The 18,316-nt window shown below is 35.4% G+C and overlaps 1 protein-coding gene across 4 annotated transcripts in view; it reads right to left on the bottom strand.

Moving 5' to 3' along the window:
* The window catches only part of Ae2 (anion exchange protein Ae2), a 201,188-nt gene that overhangs the window by 35,159 nt on the left and 147,713 nt on the right, over positions 1-18,316 (bottom strand). For all 4 annotated transcript variants that reach the window (XM_083135766.1, XM_083135764.1, XM_083135767.1 and 1 more), the window contains 6 exons: positions 17,665-17,791; positions 14,245-14,405; positions 13,460-13,623; positions 11,168-11,345; positions 8,384-8,589; positions 2,755-2,895 (listed from right to left, as the gene is read on the bottom strand). In XM_083135766.1, coding sequence (XP_082991892.1) covers positions 2,755-2,895; positions 8,384-8,589; positions 11,168-11,345; positions 13,460-13,623; positions 14,245-14,405; positions 17,665-17,791 — 977 coding nt within the window. The remainder of the gene's footprint in view (positions 1-2,754; positions 2,896-8,383; positions 8,590-11,167; positions 11,346-13,459; positions 13,624-14,244; positions 14,406-17,664; positions 17,792-18,316) is intronic.

Genomic DNA, 18,316 nt, shown 5'->3' with positions numbered 1-18,316 from the left:
CTTGATTTCCCTAATTTCTTCATCTCACGATCTCGTTACTGAAGGATCCGGGTTCGAGCCCTGGCCTGTGCATGAGTGTTCCTTTGTAACAACTTTTCATCCGTTTAATTTAATCAACGTTCACCGTCATGGCAGAATTTAGGTAAAGTGATGGAATAGCAACGCTAAAGAAAGGAGGGAAAATACAAATAATTTCCTCCCAGTCCATCTGCAGGGCACTGTGAAATCAGGAGTCCAGAGTTCTCTGTTTATGATTGTCCCTCGTGACTTCCATAAGCTCATTAGCTACTTATGGCAATTAAATCTATACAGCTAGAAAAAGTGATGGAAGGTGGCAAAAATTAAATATATTAGAGGGGATGAACAGGTAACAAAACACACTTTTTTGTAGTTTCTTCAAAAATATTCATTTGGCTTTTTTAGTTCTGGGATACATTTTTCATTCCAAATTATTTCATTATTCACTGCAAAGTACAACACATAGGAACAAGAATGCGCGCTCGTCACGGGTTCGAATCCCGGCCTGAATTGTTCTTTGTGAGGTCCCTTCATCAATTTTATTATATCATCACTCATCCTCATTTTTGCGATAACCAAATGTGGCAGAAAGGTGAAGTAAAATAAACCAAACCAACAACAACAATTAGTTTTCTTGCCCAAATTAATACATCCGTATTTATGACTGTTTAGCTTAACCATTTTTTATTGGAGGCCAAATTATTAGTATATTTAAATAAAACACTACTAAAACGAGAGCGAGAGAGAGAGCGTGAGCAAATATTTGGTATTTAATCATTATATATTCCATATTTGAAAAAGAAAAGAAACCGTAACATTTTTGTCTGCACATAATACAAGTACGTTCCCATCCATATACAAATAAAACTACATCCCATATTATACATACATATTGTACAACGTTTAAAAGGTTGTGTAAATACAGAGAACATAAGTACTGCAGAAAATTTCCCCCTGAGTTCTTTAGAGGATTTACGAAAGAATCGAAAGGAAACCTATCCCCTATCTGTCCTATAGGAGATAGACTGGAGGACCTGAAACCACGGGCTTTCAACCATGGGAGCGGGGGGTGAAGGGGCAAGGGAGGTACAGGCAAAAAAATCTTCCCTTTCGCTTGGGGCGGTTGTCTATACCTGGATCTGGTAAGGCGGAAGAAGAGCCAGCTAGGGTATCCAGCCTTGCCAGCTGATCACATCGAGGGACTAGAAGCGCGTGGAAAGAAATGTTGCATATGAACTGAGGCTTCAAGATAATAAATATTGTGATTTGAAAATAATTAGAGACGTGAGATTGATTGATCTATCTCTGCTAGACTAGCTACTCCTCAGTGCACGTCACTGGCTACAGGCAATTACAGGCAACTTTATTTAGAGGGAAAAGCTTTTAATTGAATCTGACTAACTTCAATCTTCAAAATACATCATAATCTACTATGGATGACATCACTCTTCTAATTTGTCAGACCAAGTGAATGGACCTGCCTGTAAATTAATAACAGCTGTGTCAACAAAGAGAGAAAGGGAGTAAAATGAACATGTAAAACTGAAACAGATGCCATAAAAAGTTGTTTGTGCACTTTGTTGTGGAACGAACAGGTGGGAGTGATCGCATATGAAAACTTTCGTGTCTAGTTGGTAGCAATTGAAATGCTACAAGAATATTTCTTTCATGCTTTCAAGTATTAATTGGCTTCTTTAATCCTTAACCAGGCAACCAGTGTCTTATCAGACACTGTTGCTTATATTTATTGTCACATACTCCAAACGATATTTCCTGTGAACATTATATTGTTTAACTTTCTTTGTTTCTCTCTTTTTCTCATTTCACAAAATTTAACTGTTTGATAAAGAAGGTCAGGCGTAAAAAAATATTTTCCATTTCACTTACGTAAGCGGGCAAGCAGTGTCTGTCTGACACATACTTGAATATGTATTAACAAATGTTTAATAAAAAATAAAATAATTAATAAGACACCACATAAAAATATTATTAACACAAAAATAGAAAAATGAAAAATACATGAGCAAATAAAACAATTTCCTCACACTACCTTCCGGCCTAACATGTTTCATATACTATGCTGCAAAAATGCAATTACGATGATGATTATGAATACAAGAATTATGGACATAATAATGATGATTAGGTTAAATATCATGCTACCCTCTTGTTTCCACAGCGATGAAACAAAAATCTTGCATTAGAAGGGCAAGATCCACTTAAAACAATGCAGTGTCCAACAGACATTGCTTGCCCGGACACGTTACAAAAATAGCTTGCCCGGATAAGGGTTAAAGAAACAGGTGTAAATCTCTCTGTTTTTTGTAAACTTACATATGTGAAAGATGTATATGTGAACACACAGAATTGTCAAAGCTTTGGAAACTTTTTTTTTCCTAGCAAGCCTTCAGAGTTAAAATTCACTATTGTTCCTGACACATGGTGTAGCAGACTAATTTTGTAATGGCTTGTGCCAAGGAAGGCTGCAGGCATTACCAGGCAGATACATATTCTGCAAACTGGCATTAACAAGCAGTGCTCTGTAGGTTCACTTGTCTAATGCTGAGCTTTGGCACCATTATTATACCTTAAAACTGTAATTAAAACAACCAAAATTTAAAAAAAGGTGATATCGAATATCTGGAGCAAAAATACAGTTAATAAGTAAAGAAACACATTCATTTTTTCATTAAAAAAAACAACTTTTAAACATTTTAACCCATTTGTTGCTCTTACCCCAACATGATTATTTTCTCCTTTCTTTGTGTCATTTTCAAAATGATCAAAATGATTATTGGCAGGCTTCGACAGGAAGCTCCCATCAATGCTTGCTATGGATGGCACAATCTTTGGTTTGCCTTTGTCCTCATTAAGATTCTGAAAGAACAAAATAATGCATCAAGTTCTGTGGCTAAGAATCAATCAAGCAAGATTAACAAAATGATGCATCATGCAGCAAAATGTGAAAAGTGACTTAACATACAATATATTACTAATAGAGAAAACAAGCCTAATGGAGAAGGAATACGTTAGGCCACAGTGGAATCAACAAAATTTATTATTGGCTGATAAGCTATTTTAAACAATTCTGATAAATATTGATATTTAACAGTGCCAAAAGTCAATATTCCACTGTTGTGATTATCTACTGAGCCAAAATATTTTATTCAATTTCTTAATTATTGTATTGTATGTAACCAGGAAAAGAAAATGCATAAGTAACAAAAGTTAGCTATAGCAATAATAGATTGGTAAATTTATCATCAATAAACAGATATGCCCATATTGGCCACCACTGGTCGAGTACAGACTAAATCGACACATCCCTCCACAAAAATATTTCTAATGTTGTTCTTGTAAGAACTGTAATGAATGCTTTTAAGAACCAATGCATGTAAGGCAAGGCAAGGTTGCCATGAAGGCACACACAGGGAGGATGTGGAGGTAACACCCCCCCACCCCACACATCCTCAATCTCTGCCATTGTTGGAGGTGATATGATCAGCAACATGCTTCAGCCTACTTTACTCCCCTCCCAGCACTTGTCCCCAGATACCCATTTATTTGAAGCAGGATGAACCCCAGAGCCGCTTTATGATGAGGCAAGGTGAGAAAAATTCCAACCTTTGATCACCTAACCCAGGAATTAAACCAGTTTCCTGAATAGTAGTCAGATACCCTACTGGAGAGATCACTGTGGCTCCAAATAATGCAAGTGTCAGGTGAATAATTATGCAGAAAATTTCCAAACATGTACTAAATATATGAGTGAAGTTTAATATGTAAAACTAGCTTGTCAGCCATTCAGTTTTTCATTCTTTCGATCTTAAACATTAATTATAATCACACTGACAGAAAGTAAATGTTGGTTTTCTTGAAATCTGTTACTCAATTTTAATCTCTCTCTGCATATGAACATTTAGATCATTAATCATCAGAGGTATTCCCATAGGAGAGAGTGCTAATTGGTTGGATTTATATCACTTGTCTGTTCCAACAGCTTATCTGCAGTGAAGAGGTGAGGGAATGGTGCAAGATAAAGTGCAAGGAGTAGGAGGAAGTAGCCATGGCTCAAACTCGATAAAGGTGCCATTCCAGCATTCGCCTGGAGTGAAACCAGTCAGGATTGTCAACCATGGGATTTGATCCTTCAATAATTCACTTAAAACAAGAGATCTGAGGGGAGGGGGGAACATTAACCTACAAAAGGATCTCCATTGGTAAGGAGAAACTGCTTTGAAAAAAGTCGCAAAGTGAAAAAATGAAGCATTAGGTGGAATGTAAAAAGAACTTAAGAAATTTGAGAATATCTACACAAGCTGACTTAATAGCTATAACTAAAATTATGATAACACTATAAATTTGCACATCACGTGTGTTGTTCAAAGAAAACATGCATGTTTATTGTCAAAAAACAAGTTAAGTGACATGGTGACAGTAGAGCTACTATATATATCACTAGTCATGCAATCTTAGCCACCACTTTCAAATATCTCAATCTTGGTCTGAGGGACACTCAAAAATAAGTAGTGAAATGTGTAAAACTTTAGTGTTAACAGTGTTCAAGAGTGGTTCATTGTTTTTATAAAAGCATCATACAGGACCACAGTGAAAGCATATAGTGCTGTTTAAATCTTAAATTTTAGCTAGGCTGCAGTAAATATGATTTTAGCAATATATTTAGCATTTACATAATCATGTTTTTCAAACATGAGCAAATACACATCTTACACTTATTTTTCTAAGTGCAGTAGTGCCATATGTTAAGAAATTACAAGCTAACAAATATTAATTCATTTTCTGCAACACTAAAAAATACAAGTGCAGAATCAGCAATTTACAACAATTAGATGAAAATTATTTTTTTTTTTCAGGTATCTGTGTTAGCAGTGTTAATTTTGTGAACGTTGTTTTCTATACAAATAATGTTGCTCCAATGGTACAACTTTGTTATTTTTATTTTTTCCCAGTATTTCAATGTCATAAGCGGATGCATTGATCATACATTTAAATGGATTACAGAGCTATATTTTTTGTTAAGCATGTGAATTGTTTAAACATACAGTAGTACTCAGTGACGTGCACTGAGGAGTACCTAGTCTAGCAGAGATAGATTAATCAATCTCACATCTATAATTATTTTCAAATCACAATATTTATTGTCTTGTTAAAGCCACAATTCATATGCAACACTTTCTTTTTCACGCGCTTCTCGTCCCTCGCTCCGCCATACTAGTTCCAGGTAGAAATGGTCGCCCGAAGGAAAAGGGAAGATTTCTGCCTCTACCTCCCTTGAACCCTCGCCCCAGCTGCAATGGTTGAAAGCCCGTGGTTTCAGGTCCCCCAGTCTATCTCCTATAGGACAGATAGGGGATTGGTTTCCCTTGATTCTTTGTAAATCCTCTAAAGAACTCAAGGGAAAATTTTCTGCAGTACTTACGTATGTTCTCTGTATTTACAGAACCTTATGGGATGTAGTTTTATTATTTATGAAATGGGAACGTGTTATGTGCAGACAATAATGTTATGCTTTCTTTCTTTCTTTCTTTATTTTTTTTTCAAATATGGAATATATATTGATTAAATTACAAATATTTGCTCAGGCTCTCTCTCGCTCTCGTTTTAGTAGTGTTTTATTTAAATATACTAATCTTTTGGCCTCCAACGGATGTACATATTTATTTGGGCAAGAGAACGCTCGTTCATATTGTTGTTGGTTTGGTTTATTTTACTTCGCTTTTCTGCCACATTTGGTTATCGCGAAAATTAGGATGAGTGATGATATGATCAAATTGATGAAGAGACCTCGAACAATCCAGGCCAGGATTCGAACCTGTGATGAGCGCTCATTCTTGTTCCTGTTTTGTACTCTGCAGTGAATAATGAAATAATTTGAAATGAAAAATGTATCTCAGAACTCAAGAAGCCAAATGAATATTATTGAAGAAACTACAAAAAAAGTGTGTTTTGTTACCCGTTTTGTTTCTGTGCATAAAATGGACTTAAAACACCAAATCAAACCACCGTGGGGGAGTGATTATCACAGCACGCTAAAATACCAGGAGTTCCGGGTTCAAACCCCGACCTGGGCATGGGTGTTCTTTGTGTTTGTCCCTTTATTAATTTATCGTATCATCTTCGCAATTAACCAAATATGAGAAAAAAGCGGCGGTAAGTAACAAAAATCAAGTCAAATCATTGATTGATTGCTTGATTTGGTTTATTTTACTTCGCTTCTTGGCCACTTTTGGCTAATCGAAGATGATACAATATAATTGATGAAGGGACACACTCAAAGAATACCCATGGTCAAGCAGAGATTCGAACCCAGGATCTCTGTCTTTGTAGTCAAATCAAATCTTTTTTTAGTTTTGAATGGGGGTGAAGGTTATGTGTACTTTTTTCCTGTTATTGACGTTCTATTTTTAGGAATACTGTGTCCTAAAGGGGGGAGAGGTATGACCCACACCAACCCCAACCCCTTGAGCACGCCACTGATTGCTACCCCAAGTGTCGACGTCACCGCACGTCACTGGTAGTACTTGAAAAGAATTCACATTTGTGGAACAGAAACATGGAAAAAATAATAAATGCTGCTCCACTGAGGGAACATAACTTATATACAAATCCATCACAAAATTAGATGAGATTTTGTTCATGTGAAGAAAGCAGTTGAGTGTAAATTAAAATACATGCATGCACAAAAGTATTGTATTTAATGAATTACACATTTTCCTTGCTTTCTAAACTTTGGACTAAATCCTCCTTTCTCGGCTTCTCCGTAATCCTCCTCTGGACACAAGGACTGCCACACAGAGGAAGTCAGCATCATTTACAATTCTGACAGAGGAACACGACAGAAACACTAACTGTTCAAGTCAGCAAAGTTAATGAAGGTACACACACAACTTAGCAGTACTGCCAACACACATGAGTAAGAACTTTTACCTTAATCCTAAAATAATCTGTTGTGGTTGCCAATTAAGTGTTCTGCATGCTCAAAGATGTTAAAAAATGTAAAAGGGTGTCATATGTAAACTTTAAATATATAAAACTATGATTCTGCAAAAAATCTGTAGATATAATTTCAAATTTTATCACATGATATCAATAACATTACTTATATAAAGTGCCTCTCATGGCAGAGGTGGCCGTGGAGTGGCGACTAGCGTGCCAGCAAGTAAAAGCACGTCTGCTGGCAAATTGGATGTCACATCCACGTAACTGGAACCGCTAGCTACGTAATGAAATAAGCTCATACAATTACATTGACAGTCACAATTAAAATGAGAATGTACTTTGTTCCAAGAGGTGTTGGAAATGATGTCCTCCTGCATCCACACAGTTATGTCATATTTATAGGAAATTTTCACTTAACGCATGTCAGTTCCTCTTCCGAAATTGCTTCATTTTCTCTCCTGGTATTTTCTTCCAATTCTTCTAATGTATGGCTTCAGGTTTGAAAGCTTGGTAGCTTGCCACGCAGACGTCATGAAAATGTCTGTTTCTTGTGGAAGGCGCTGGAGGGACTTTTGAGGAGTATGTTCCAATCGTGCTCCAAAGTCGTCTAATTTCTCCTCAGTTTTACTCTTCACTTCTTATCACGAACAGAGCATTTTTCCCTAAATTTTGTCAAGTATCCAAACACTGTCTCTGTGTGAAACAGAAACATTGTGAATTCTGCTGCAAAATGCATTCTAACTTCCCTACAAGAATTTGTAATGACGTAAGAGTTGTACATAAACATTCATTGTTTTAAATTGTACAGATAGCGTGGCATTATTAGACAGCAGAAAAGCACTAGTAATACGTAAACTAAAACAAAACAACCTAAAACACTTGTTAACACCTTAACACTTCACAAACACATGCAAACTGGACACCAGCTATGTGGATACTGAAGCACTGACGCGTTCAGTGTCAAAGTCAGCATACATCTGTGGGTCTAAATGCCGGCAGATGTGCTCTTACTTGCCGTCATGCTAGCTGCTACTCCACAGTCCCCTCTGCCAGGAAAGGCACTGTATAATCTTCATACACACAGCACAGGAACTAAAAATCTAATGTTTCCAACATTTTACAAACTCATAATTCAAACAATATGTTTATTTAAATGATTTCAAGCATTGCAAACACTGTGTTAAGTTAATGAACTTAACTTGTTACATTTATTTGAAAGAAAAGCTATCATAACTTGACACCAGCAGCTCTTAGGTTGAATTCTGAATTCTACAAATGTCAAATTTATGAACACAGGTGTGTTTACATTAACTAAATAAAAATGAACAGTTAAAATTCACTTGGAATACATCAGGAATCACGCAACAAAATTATGAAAATAATACAAAGACTATGCAGACAGTACCTGTAAACTTGTGTAGCTAGAAACTGTTCTTTTCATTGGAAACCGGAATTTCTCATGTTCATTAACATGCCTATGCCTCAGCAACAGAGCCCTCATCACAGGAGATTTTTCATCCACATTGATCAACTCCTCCACCACCATCTGCTCCACTATACGGTATGTTACTCCAGGTAAATCTTTCTCCTCCACATCAAGCATTATTACACCTAACAAAAACAACAATAAACTTTCATTAGATGACACACATACTGGTTCCACAGAAACACTCTTGGATATAACATTTTGGCATGTATGACGTCAAACACAGTTACTAGCTTCAAAATCACATTTTTCTTGAATTTTCTCGTATAATATTATTTTACTTTTACTTTAACAATATATTATCTTTTTCACAAACTTTAAAGGTAAGGAATAAAGCATTTAAATCTGTTTGTAGACTAGAAGGTTTATCCTGAAACAGTTCTTGAGACTCAGTAGTCAGCCTGTGGACTGTTGTTGCCAATGCACCATATTGTCCCAATTAAACTTCCCCTACTCATAGCCCTCTGGGGCCTGGCAGTGAAACTTGGTATAGTGGCTATGGAAGCGAATGCAGATGAGGAAAAAAAAATAGTTCAAATTTTCACCACCAGGTGGAAATGTGGCACTGAACTGCACAGTGAACAACATTCCTGAAAATGCTTTGTGCAACCATTCTTCACACTGTCTTATGATTCCAAACTGTCATTCGCATTGATGGCATGCATATTGAATACCGCTGTACTCCAAATCTTAAAATAAAGTTTTGTATGTCCAACTTCTGGTTCTTACTTCAGTGCCATATTCCCACCTGGTGGTGAAAATTTGAATAAAATCACTTTCCCATGGTCTGCATACCTTCTACATAAAATTTCACTGCAATCCGATGCTTCCAACAGGCTCCAGAGGGCTCCAAGTAGATGAACACACTGCTGTTGCAAGAGACCTTTAGAAGGGCAAGCAAATAATATCAATAATTTTTTTCAAGCCCTTCAGAGGGCATTTTTTTTTCTCCATTCACCACCTGAAAAACCTCCTCTCTCTGTGTCGCTTAGCTTCCCTTCCCCTCTGCTGAGAATGTGGCAACAGAGGACTCAAAAACTCGTGTGGTATGGAGAAAACAAAGCATATACCATGTCCAGCACTACTCTCAGAGGATGGAAGCACTCACTCGATAGCTGGCAAAGTTTGCCAGCAGACAGTGAAACAATGAGTGGCAGAAACTGTTTCAAGTTAAACCCTCTGACCTGTAAATATCAGATTTTCAAGATTCCAAAACTGTTTCCAATTAGCCAATGTGAGCTTGTATTCATGCACCAGAAATCTGATTTGTCATATTCCTACTTTGATGGCACAATCACAAGCTGAGCTCTCAGCACTTGCCCACCGAGGCTTCTTATTGCTTCCTTGTGCGGTTATGTATTTCTGATTAAGACATATTCCTTCTCTCCTACTTGAATCAGTTTGAATGCTTGTGCACACAAACTTCACTCAAATTGAAGAAATCATTGGTATTGCTTGTGAAAAGAATGTGTCTGTATTCTGAAAGGTGAAAAAGCAGGAGTGGACAAATATGAAATTCTTGCACACACCAATAAAGTACCAATATAAAATTTACCACCAATAATTCAATATAAATTTGCAAATGTTGCATAAAGAACATTTGGCACCATACCGACATCTTTGTAGATGGCTTGGTGAAACACACATTCCTGAATAGAGTGGTTTAAATCCTTCAGTCAGCATGTAGCTTTGGTCAGAAGAGAATAGAGTGTTTGCTGTGGAAACGCAGACAACTATGTTGAAATGCTTCTGCTACTCGACACACATTTACTGGTGTTCGTACAGTTCGAGGGCGACCAGGATGCCTCTTGCTGACAATGGATGGAGTAGCCCTGAACTCAATTCAATATTGGGTGATGTCTTGGAACCTTTTCATTCCTTCTGATGTCAAAATGTAGTCAAAAAACACACTGCATTACAGTAGTGGAGTCTAATCATTTCTGTTCCACCCTGCATGTAATCAGATGACTATAATAAGTTTTGCTGTATAAAACAACACTGTATATTTAAACATTTTATAAAAGTAGGATACGTGAATTATACCTTTATATTAATAAAAATTACAAAATGTCAAAATGTTCCACTATGTTATAAGCTAATTATACAAATATCGAATCGGTAAAATTATTAGCAAATTTTTCAATAAACTTACACTGACGTGTCCAAATGGTTGATACCACTAGATAAATCTTTGATTGATTTGCTTTATTTTACTTCGCTTCTTGTGCCACTTTTGGCTAATTTGCGAAGATGGGAACGAGTGATGATATGATGAAATTGGTGAATGGACACTCACAAACATCCATGCCCAGGCCAGAATTCGAACCTGGGATCCCTGGCATCGTAGCACAATGTGCTAACCACTCTGCCATTAGATAAATCTGTACCAGCTAACCTCTGCAGCAGAGAGGTAAGCACAGTGTGCTATGATGTCAGGGTTAACATATTTGAACCCTGGCCTAGGCATTGGTGTTCTTCGCGAGTGTCCCTTTATCAATTTAATCATATCATCACTCATACCCATCTTCGCAATTAGCCAAAACTGGCACAAATGCAAAATAAAATAAACCAAAGCTAAAACAATAGGATCTGCCAAGATTCTAGTGAGAATTGCATCTTCGCTCTCTTACTATAATTAAGGTACTAGGCCACATCCTGAAAGCCGATACCTGGCTGAATTACCTTGAAAACCAATACACTAACCTGTCTCCAGACATCGACGAAGATTTAGCAGCGAGTGGAAGCTGAGGGAAGCAACATGAGGACGACCCCACCTGTCGGCCCCTTCCTCCACATCTTCCTCATACTTGATCCATCGGGCAGTTTCCTTCCATTCTCTCTCCTCACCTTCTCCAACCAGTTCATCTAGTTGGACAAAGATCTAGAAGGGAGAACATATGAGTTTAAACTATGCATTTACAAAGAAAAACAAAAAAAGAGAAATGTCACATGTTACTACTTCAGTAAGTGGACCCAAAATTAATTTATTTTTCAAAACAACAAAATTTATTTAGGAAAAGTTGGAAACTTCATAATTACATCAATTACAATATTTTAATGCAAAGCTAATGCCTCGTATCTTCTATATTTATAGTAACTTTGTCATGCTCCAATGAAGTTCAATATTTTCAAAATGTGGGGTATAGTTTGCCAATGCTCAGATGGGTATCCCTTATCGCACAACGTGATTCCAACCTTTCATTCTGACATCACTGCAGAATGCTTTCATTGTTAGGCTAAATGCCTAAATTGTTATATTAGGTTTGTTTGGTTTAGTTCTCTTGGCATAAATAACACATTTGCAGTGGTGTATTTATGCTAAGAGAACCAAACCTAACAGACCTAACCTAACAACGTAGGCATTCCACTTCTGACGTCAGAACACCAAGTTGGAAACTTGTGCTATAAAGGAGATAAATGCTTGGATAGGCTAATCTGCCCTGGGCCAACAGTTTAAAGTGGGATCCAAATCAGCAATGTCTCTCCATCATGGATCGAACCCAGAACCCTTCTGTATACAAGGGAACAGCATTACCACTATGCCACTGGGGAGGATCTAAATTTAAACTTAAAGAAATCTGTACAACACAATGTTTTAAATCAATGATAATGAGTTTATATCTGAGAGAATTAGGCTTAACACTTCAAGTAGATCAACGTGTTCATACATCTCTTCGTTCCACACGTGATATTCTTTTTAACACATAACCAGGACTGTCAGGGTTGGTCAGAAGAACTTCATCGTATGAGAATTATTCTGCCATGGTCTCTTGGGAAGATAAACATTATGTAGTGTATGGGGAAGGTATATTATACCTCAAGGAGGATGGTGTACCAGGTTGTCTTTTCACAGATGACAGGGAACCTTGCATCACCATTGGCATATGTTAGCAAGGAATTGCGGAATAACATGTTTTATTTATATCTCAAATTTCCACAATTACATAATGTTTTGTACAATCAGGATAAATTCAGTGTTATGGAATCATTTAAAAATACTAAAATTTGTATGATTTATTGGTAGACAGCCCATACAAATACAAAAGAAGAAATGTAATGTACCATGTAATGCTGTCTTGAAATAAAGGTTATATATTGAATCAACTTTGGATATTTTTTAAAAGTACCAAATTGAGCTCAATTGTTATTGAATATGCCAATTTTATTTTCCTCCGACAGACTTTAAACCTCCAACGAGTGTTTTTTAAAAATGTTTTTAGCTTTTTGAGAAGAGCGGGTCTCTTCCAATGTCTGCGAAGAAGTTTTTAGTACATCCTTACCTTTTAATGTGTTCTTCCTGTGCAGATCCTTTTACAAACTTGCACTTCTAACCTTTCCCAAGGGCCCTTTTACACCCCCCCTTTCTTTAACTCTTAGGTAAGGATTTTAGATAAGGTGTTATTTCCCCATATACAATAAAGGGTGTGAAATGGCCATATGTGCTGACTTACCCAAAAATTTTAATTCATTATTATTATTATTGAAATGTAATCCCATTACCGTAAATTTCAAAGTTACTTTTCCAGTCTCTCTATTTTGGAAAAGCTATTATCTCTTAGAATGTGATTCACGCATGAACTGAAATCCCAAGCAAGTTGCAAGAAACATCAAAACAAAAGCTTATACTTGGAAAAATTTGTAGCAAATGAGTATATGAAGATCAAAAATGTTGTTTCTATTTCTTTCTTTCTTTAGCAAACCGTAATTCTGTTCATTACTATTGCAGTGTACAGGTGTGTACTCTGAAACTAGTCACTTTTTTTCAGGTAATGAGTAATGAATTTAAGTTTCTTTCAAACATGTAATTTCAGATGAATTTTCAGTAAATTCAAAACAACATGCAATTTCTGCTGGCTGTATATATGTATTGTAAAGCAAACACTACATTAGTTTTATATTTTGTTGATCATGCATCATAGAAATTGGATACAGAGTCGACTGTTGTTAAATGACATTTTCACTCTAGTGCTGCTAAGTGAAAGAGAAATCCCATACCTCATGAGGGCTGTGGTCAAACATTTTCTTTCCTGAAAGAAGAGGCATTATATGCTGTAGTGGCTCATCGGCATCCTTCCTTCCAATGTGAATGAATGAAGAGACTGAAGACTTCGCTTGAATCATGTGCCGACGTAAACCCTTAGCATCCTCAAAACGATGACCTAAAAGGAAAATAAACATTAAATTAGGTAATGAGTAAGTAAAGACTTAATTTGCAATGGGAAAGTAATGGCAAAAAATTGGCTATACAATATTAATTATGGAGGAAATGAGAAACAGAATTAATTCATACGTACATATGCAACAGGCAGTATGTGTTTACAGATATTAGCAAGACAAGGTAAGCATTTCAATATTTAATCTGCAAATGGAATTTCCTTCGCCTCTCCCTTGCAAATTTTTGATTTACCAGATTGATTACAGGATCTGAGGAGCATTTATTCTGCTCAGAAATACTGACATTTGTTATGTAGATTACTGCCTTCAATAAACAAACAAAAAAAATGATTAAACCAAGATTCTGCATCAAAGATTCTATGCAAATTTAATCAGAATTCTATTAAAACCAGGGCTGCTCAAACTACGGGCTGTAGACCACATCCGGCTCACCTCCGTACTTACGAAACCTCCAATTTTACTTTGAGGCTTTATATTTAGTCAAGGTAAAATATTATTAGATCCCCGACCAATTATTAAAGATTGATACTGGCCCTGCATACAAAAACTTAAGAAGACCCTCATTTAAACTATATTAACTAAATCATGTTCTATAATTCACTTACTAGCTATGTCATCCAAATCCAATTCTTGGAGTGTAGAAGCTTCATCAGGTTCAATGGAAACCTTCCGTGAGTCCATAAAGTCAAACTCTGAGCCTGCTCGAACACGCCACTGGGGATCTTCTTGTAGACTGTACTTACGAAATCTATGATGGTGATGGTGCCTGCAACACACAATATATTTTAGAAACTTTCAATATACTTAATCAATAGCTACATTATTTTCTTGTAGTTTACGGTTATTACAAGCATAAGAAAACAGTTTTTCTTTGTGACGTTTCAGGAGAACACACGCTCCTTTCATCAGACATTTATTTTCATTTTGACTAAAGATACAGTTATAACAATGGTTAGTAATTTTTTTTTAAACAAAAAGAATCCATTATATAATGGATGTTGTCAATGTTACATTGTTGTAATATAGCAACTTAACTGTGAAAAAAGCAGTCTGTTTTATTTTTATTTGAGATTTTTTAAAATTATGAATGCTAAATATCATCAGGTAATTCAAATTCATCATTGTTTTCACAAAGTCTCTTGATGTTTTCTGTTATATTAAATTTTAAAGATGGTGGCTTACTCCATTTGTGAAAAAGAAAACTCCATACTGGATCTATGTTACCATTTTCATTATTTAATTTATTCCAGTGTTCTTCTGCAATGAACAAAGCTTCCCAGACATTCAACTCAGTGTTTCCCGTTAATCTTTTTAAAACCCTTCTCTTTTTAATCAAATGTTTCTCTTCGATGATATGAGTTGACAAACCTGTTCTTGGGTTTAGATTTATAATGTCCAAATCGTGTTCATGCCATCTTATTGCCATTTTCCTTGCTGTTTGTCCCACATAATCCTTTGAACATGAACAACTTATATTATATTTTCCTGTGGTTTCCACATCTGGTAGAGAGTTTCTCATTTTGAATTCATTAAATGTACATTTCAAACTTCTTGGTGATTTAAAAACAATTTTGAAATCAAAACTTCTAAAAAATTTTTTTTATCTTCATGTTCAAAGAATTATGTGGGACAAACAGCAAGGAAAATGGCAATAAGATGGCATGAACACGATTTGGACATTATAAATCTAAACCCAAGAACAGGTTTGTCAACTCATATCATCGAAGAGAAACATTTGATTAAAAAGAGAAGGGTTTTAAAAAGATTAACGGGAAACACTGAGTTGAATGTCTGGGAAGCTTTGTTCATTGCAGAAGAACACTGGAATAAATTAAATAATGAAAATGGTAACATAGATCCAGTATGGAGTTTTCTTTTTCACAAATGGAGTAAGCCACCATCTTTAAAATTTAATATAACAGAAAACATCAAGAGACTTTGTGAAAACAATGATGAATTTGAATTACCTGATGATATTTAGCATTCATAATTTTAAAAAATCTCAAATAAAAATAAAACAGACTGCTTTTTTCACAGTTAAGTTGCTATATTACAACAATGTAACATTGACAACATCCATTATATAATGGATTCTTTTTGTTTAAAAAAAAATTACTAACCATTGTTATAACTGTATCTTTAGTCAAAATGAAAATAAATGTCTGATGAAAGGAGCGTGTGTTCTCCTGAAACGTCACAAAGAAAAACTGTTTTCTTATGCTTGTAATAACCGTAAACTACAAGAAAATAATTCTATAATGCAAGCAATGCGTACATACAAGAAAAACTAATAGCTACATTATATTATAAAAATTGAAAACCATCAACCGTGATAGTAGCATGTCCAGAAAATTTATAAGTAAGAGATACAACATTTCTGACTATTTCTTTAACTTTCCTTCTTTTCACATATGCATAATTTAAAAATATAACTGATGGAAGGAATAATTCCAACAATGTCCTTCACCCCTTTCTAGGCATGCAATGACCATATATTCTAGGCTATCTGTGAAGCGCAGAGAATAAAATACAGAATAAAATTAAATTAGAAAATGTGCATATTAATTGTTCATTTCATCAAGAAGATGATGTGTGCTTCAGAGTTGGCAACCTTGTTTCTTAAGAGTTGGCAACCTTGCATGCCTTCTTTGATGAATTCATGTGGTGAGATAATGTAATGAAAAGGGTGCATGTGTTGAGTGAAGCCAATCATTATGCAAATTTCCCAATAGAGGTGCAAAAACTATGTTTCCAGCCTGAAATTTACCCAGGAACATAGAATTTTGGGAGGCAAAAATTACAGGAAATGAAAGAGGATGGCATATAACAGGGTAGAACCCCAAAAAATTACAGGAAAGAGAAAAAGGGTGGCATATGAAGAGGAAATTTCCCTCTGGGGAAAGAACATCACTGTTCCAGTGAACACTTGCAGCACAGTAAACAGAGAGATATAGAGAGAGATAGATACAGATAGAGATATAGAGATAGATAGATAGAGATAGATGGATAGATAGAGATAGTGATAGATAGATAAAGATATAGAGATAGATAGATAAAGAGATAGAGATAGATAGATAAAGAGATAGAGATAGATAGATAAAGAGATAGAGATATAGAGATAGATAGATAGATAGATATATAGAGATAGATAGATAGATATATAGAGATAGATAGATAGATATATAGAGATAGATAGATATATAGAGATAGATAGATAGATATATAGAGATAGATACATAGATATATAGATATATAGAGATAGATAGATAGATATATAGAGATAGATAGATAGAGATATAGAGATAGAGATATAGAGATATAGAGATAGAGATATAGAGATAGATAGATAGAGATAGATAGATAGATAGATAGAGATATAGAGATAGATAGATAGAGATATAGAGATAGATAGATAGAGATATAGAGATAGAGATATAGAGATAGATAGATAGAGATATAGAGATAGATAGATAGAGATATCGAGATATAGATATAGATAGATCGAGATATAGATATAGATAGATCGAGATATAGAGATAGATAGATAGAGATATAGATAGATAGAGATATAGATAGAGATATAGATATAGATAGATAGATATAGATAGATAGATAGATATAGATAGATAGATAGAGATATAGATAGATAGATAGAGATATAGATATAGACAGACAGACAGATAGATAGATATAGAGAGAGTTGACCTCTTCCAACAACCAGGGCAGGTGCATTACCATGGTGATGAATTTTTCTTTGTTTTTCTGGATTTTCAACTGGAGAGAGATGATGATGGCTGACAGGCAATGGTTAATGACTGTAGGTTTATTTTTAGCTACAAAGGCCAGGAAACTCTCTCCATGGTTATTTGTATTAATTATTATAAGGATTTCATAATTACATGTAAAATTGATACTGGATCATTGTAAGAACTCCACAATTTCAAACTGAAGCTTTCTTGGAGGGGGGGGACTGATTTGGGGGATATGCCTTCCTTGCAGAAGCAAAAAAATAAGAGTGAAAATACCTGTGGCTTCTCCTTCGTTTCTTGTCTCTATCAGGTTTTGATGGAGAGTCATCTCTCTTTGGTTCTTTCCTCTCTTCAGTTTCAGTTTCCGGTGCTGTATCATCCTCGGCTGCTTCTGTTATTCCACCTGAAACATAATTTTGGCATTACGTTGTGGATCTACAAACAAAGAAGCTGCTAAACAAATACAGTGTATTTATTTTAAAAATTGCACCCAAATAATCCCACAGAAAGTTACCTACAAACAATATTAAAATTCATACTCACATGACGATAATTCCAATATTTAATTTTCAAGTATAAGCAATATAGCATAGTGTAACTTATATAATAGTGTTACTAATATATCACAATTACGTATGTTGAATATAAATAGGAGACTGCATGGATGGCAGAATTGTGTAGATGGCATTCCTGTCAATATTTTGAGAAGCAATAATAATAATCCTGCAATATATTCAGTATTGTGCCTAAGAAGAAGTTTGTAGGGGTCTTAACCCCCCACCCCCTTTGGCCCAGTATTCCTAAAAAAAATGGCAAAATGAGACCTGAGAACTGAAAAAAGTATACATAAACCACTCTTCAAAAGTCCTGGGCACACTACTGAATATACTAGAAATATTCTTGGTCTCATGTTCAACTACATCTTGTT

This window comes from Lepisma saccharinum, chromosome 14 (genome assembly GCF_977018435.1).
Source record: "Lepisma saccharinum chromosome 14, izLepSacc3.1, whole genome shotgun sequence".
NCBI lineage: Eukaryota > Metazoa > Arthropoda > Insecta > Zygentoma > Lepismatidae > Lepisma > Lepisma saccharinum.
The sequence above is the reverse complement of the archived record's forward strand: the minus strand, read 5'-3'. Positions and strand labels throughout refer to the sequence as shown.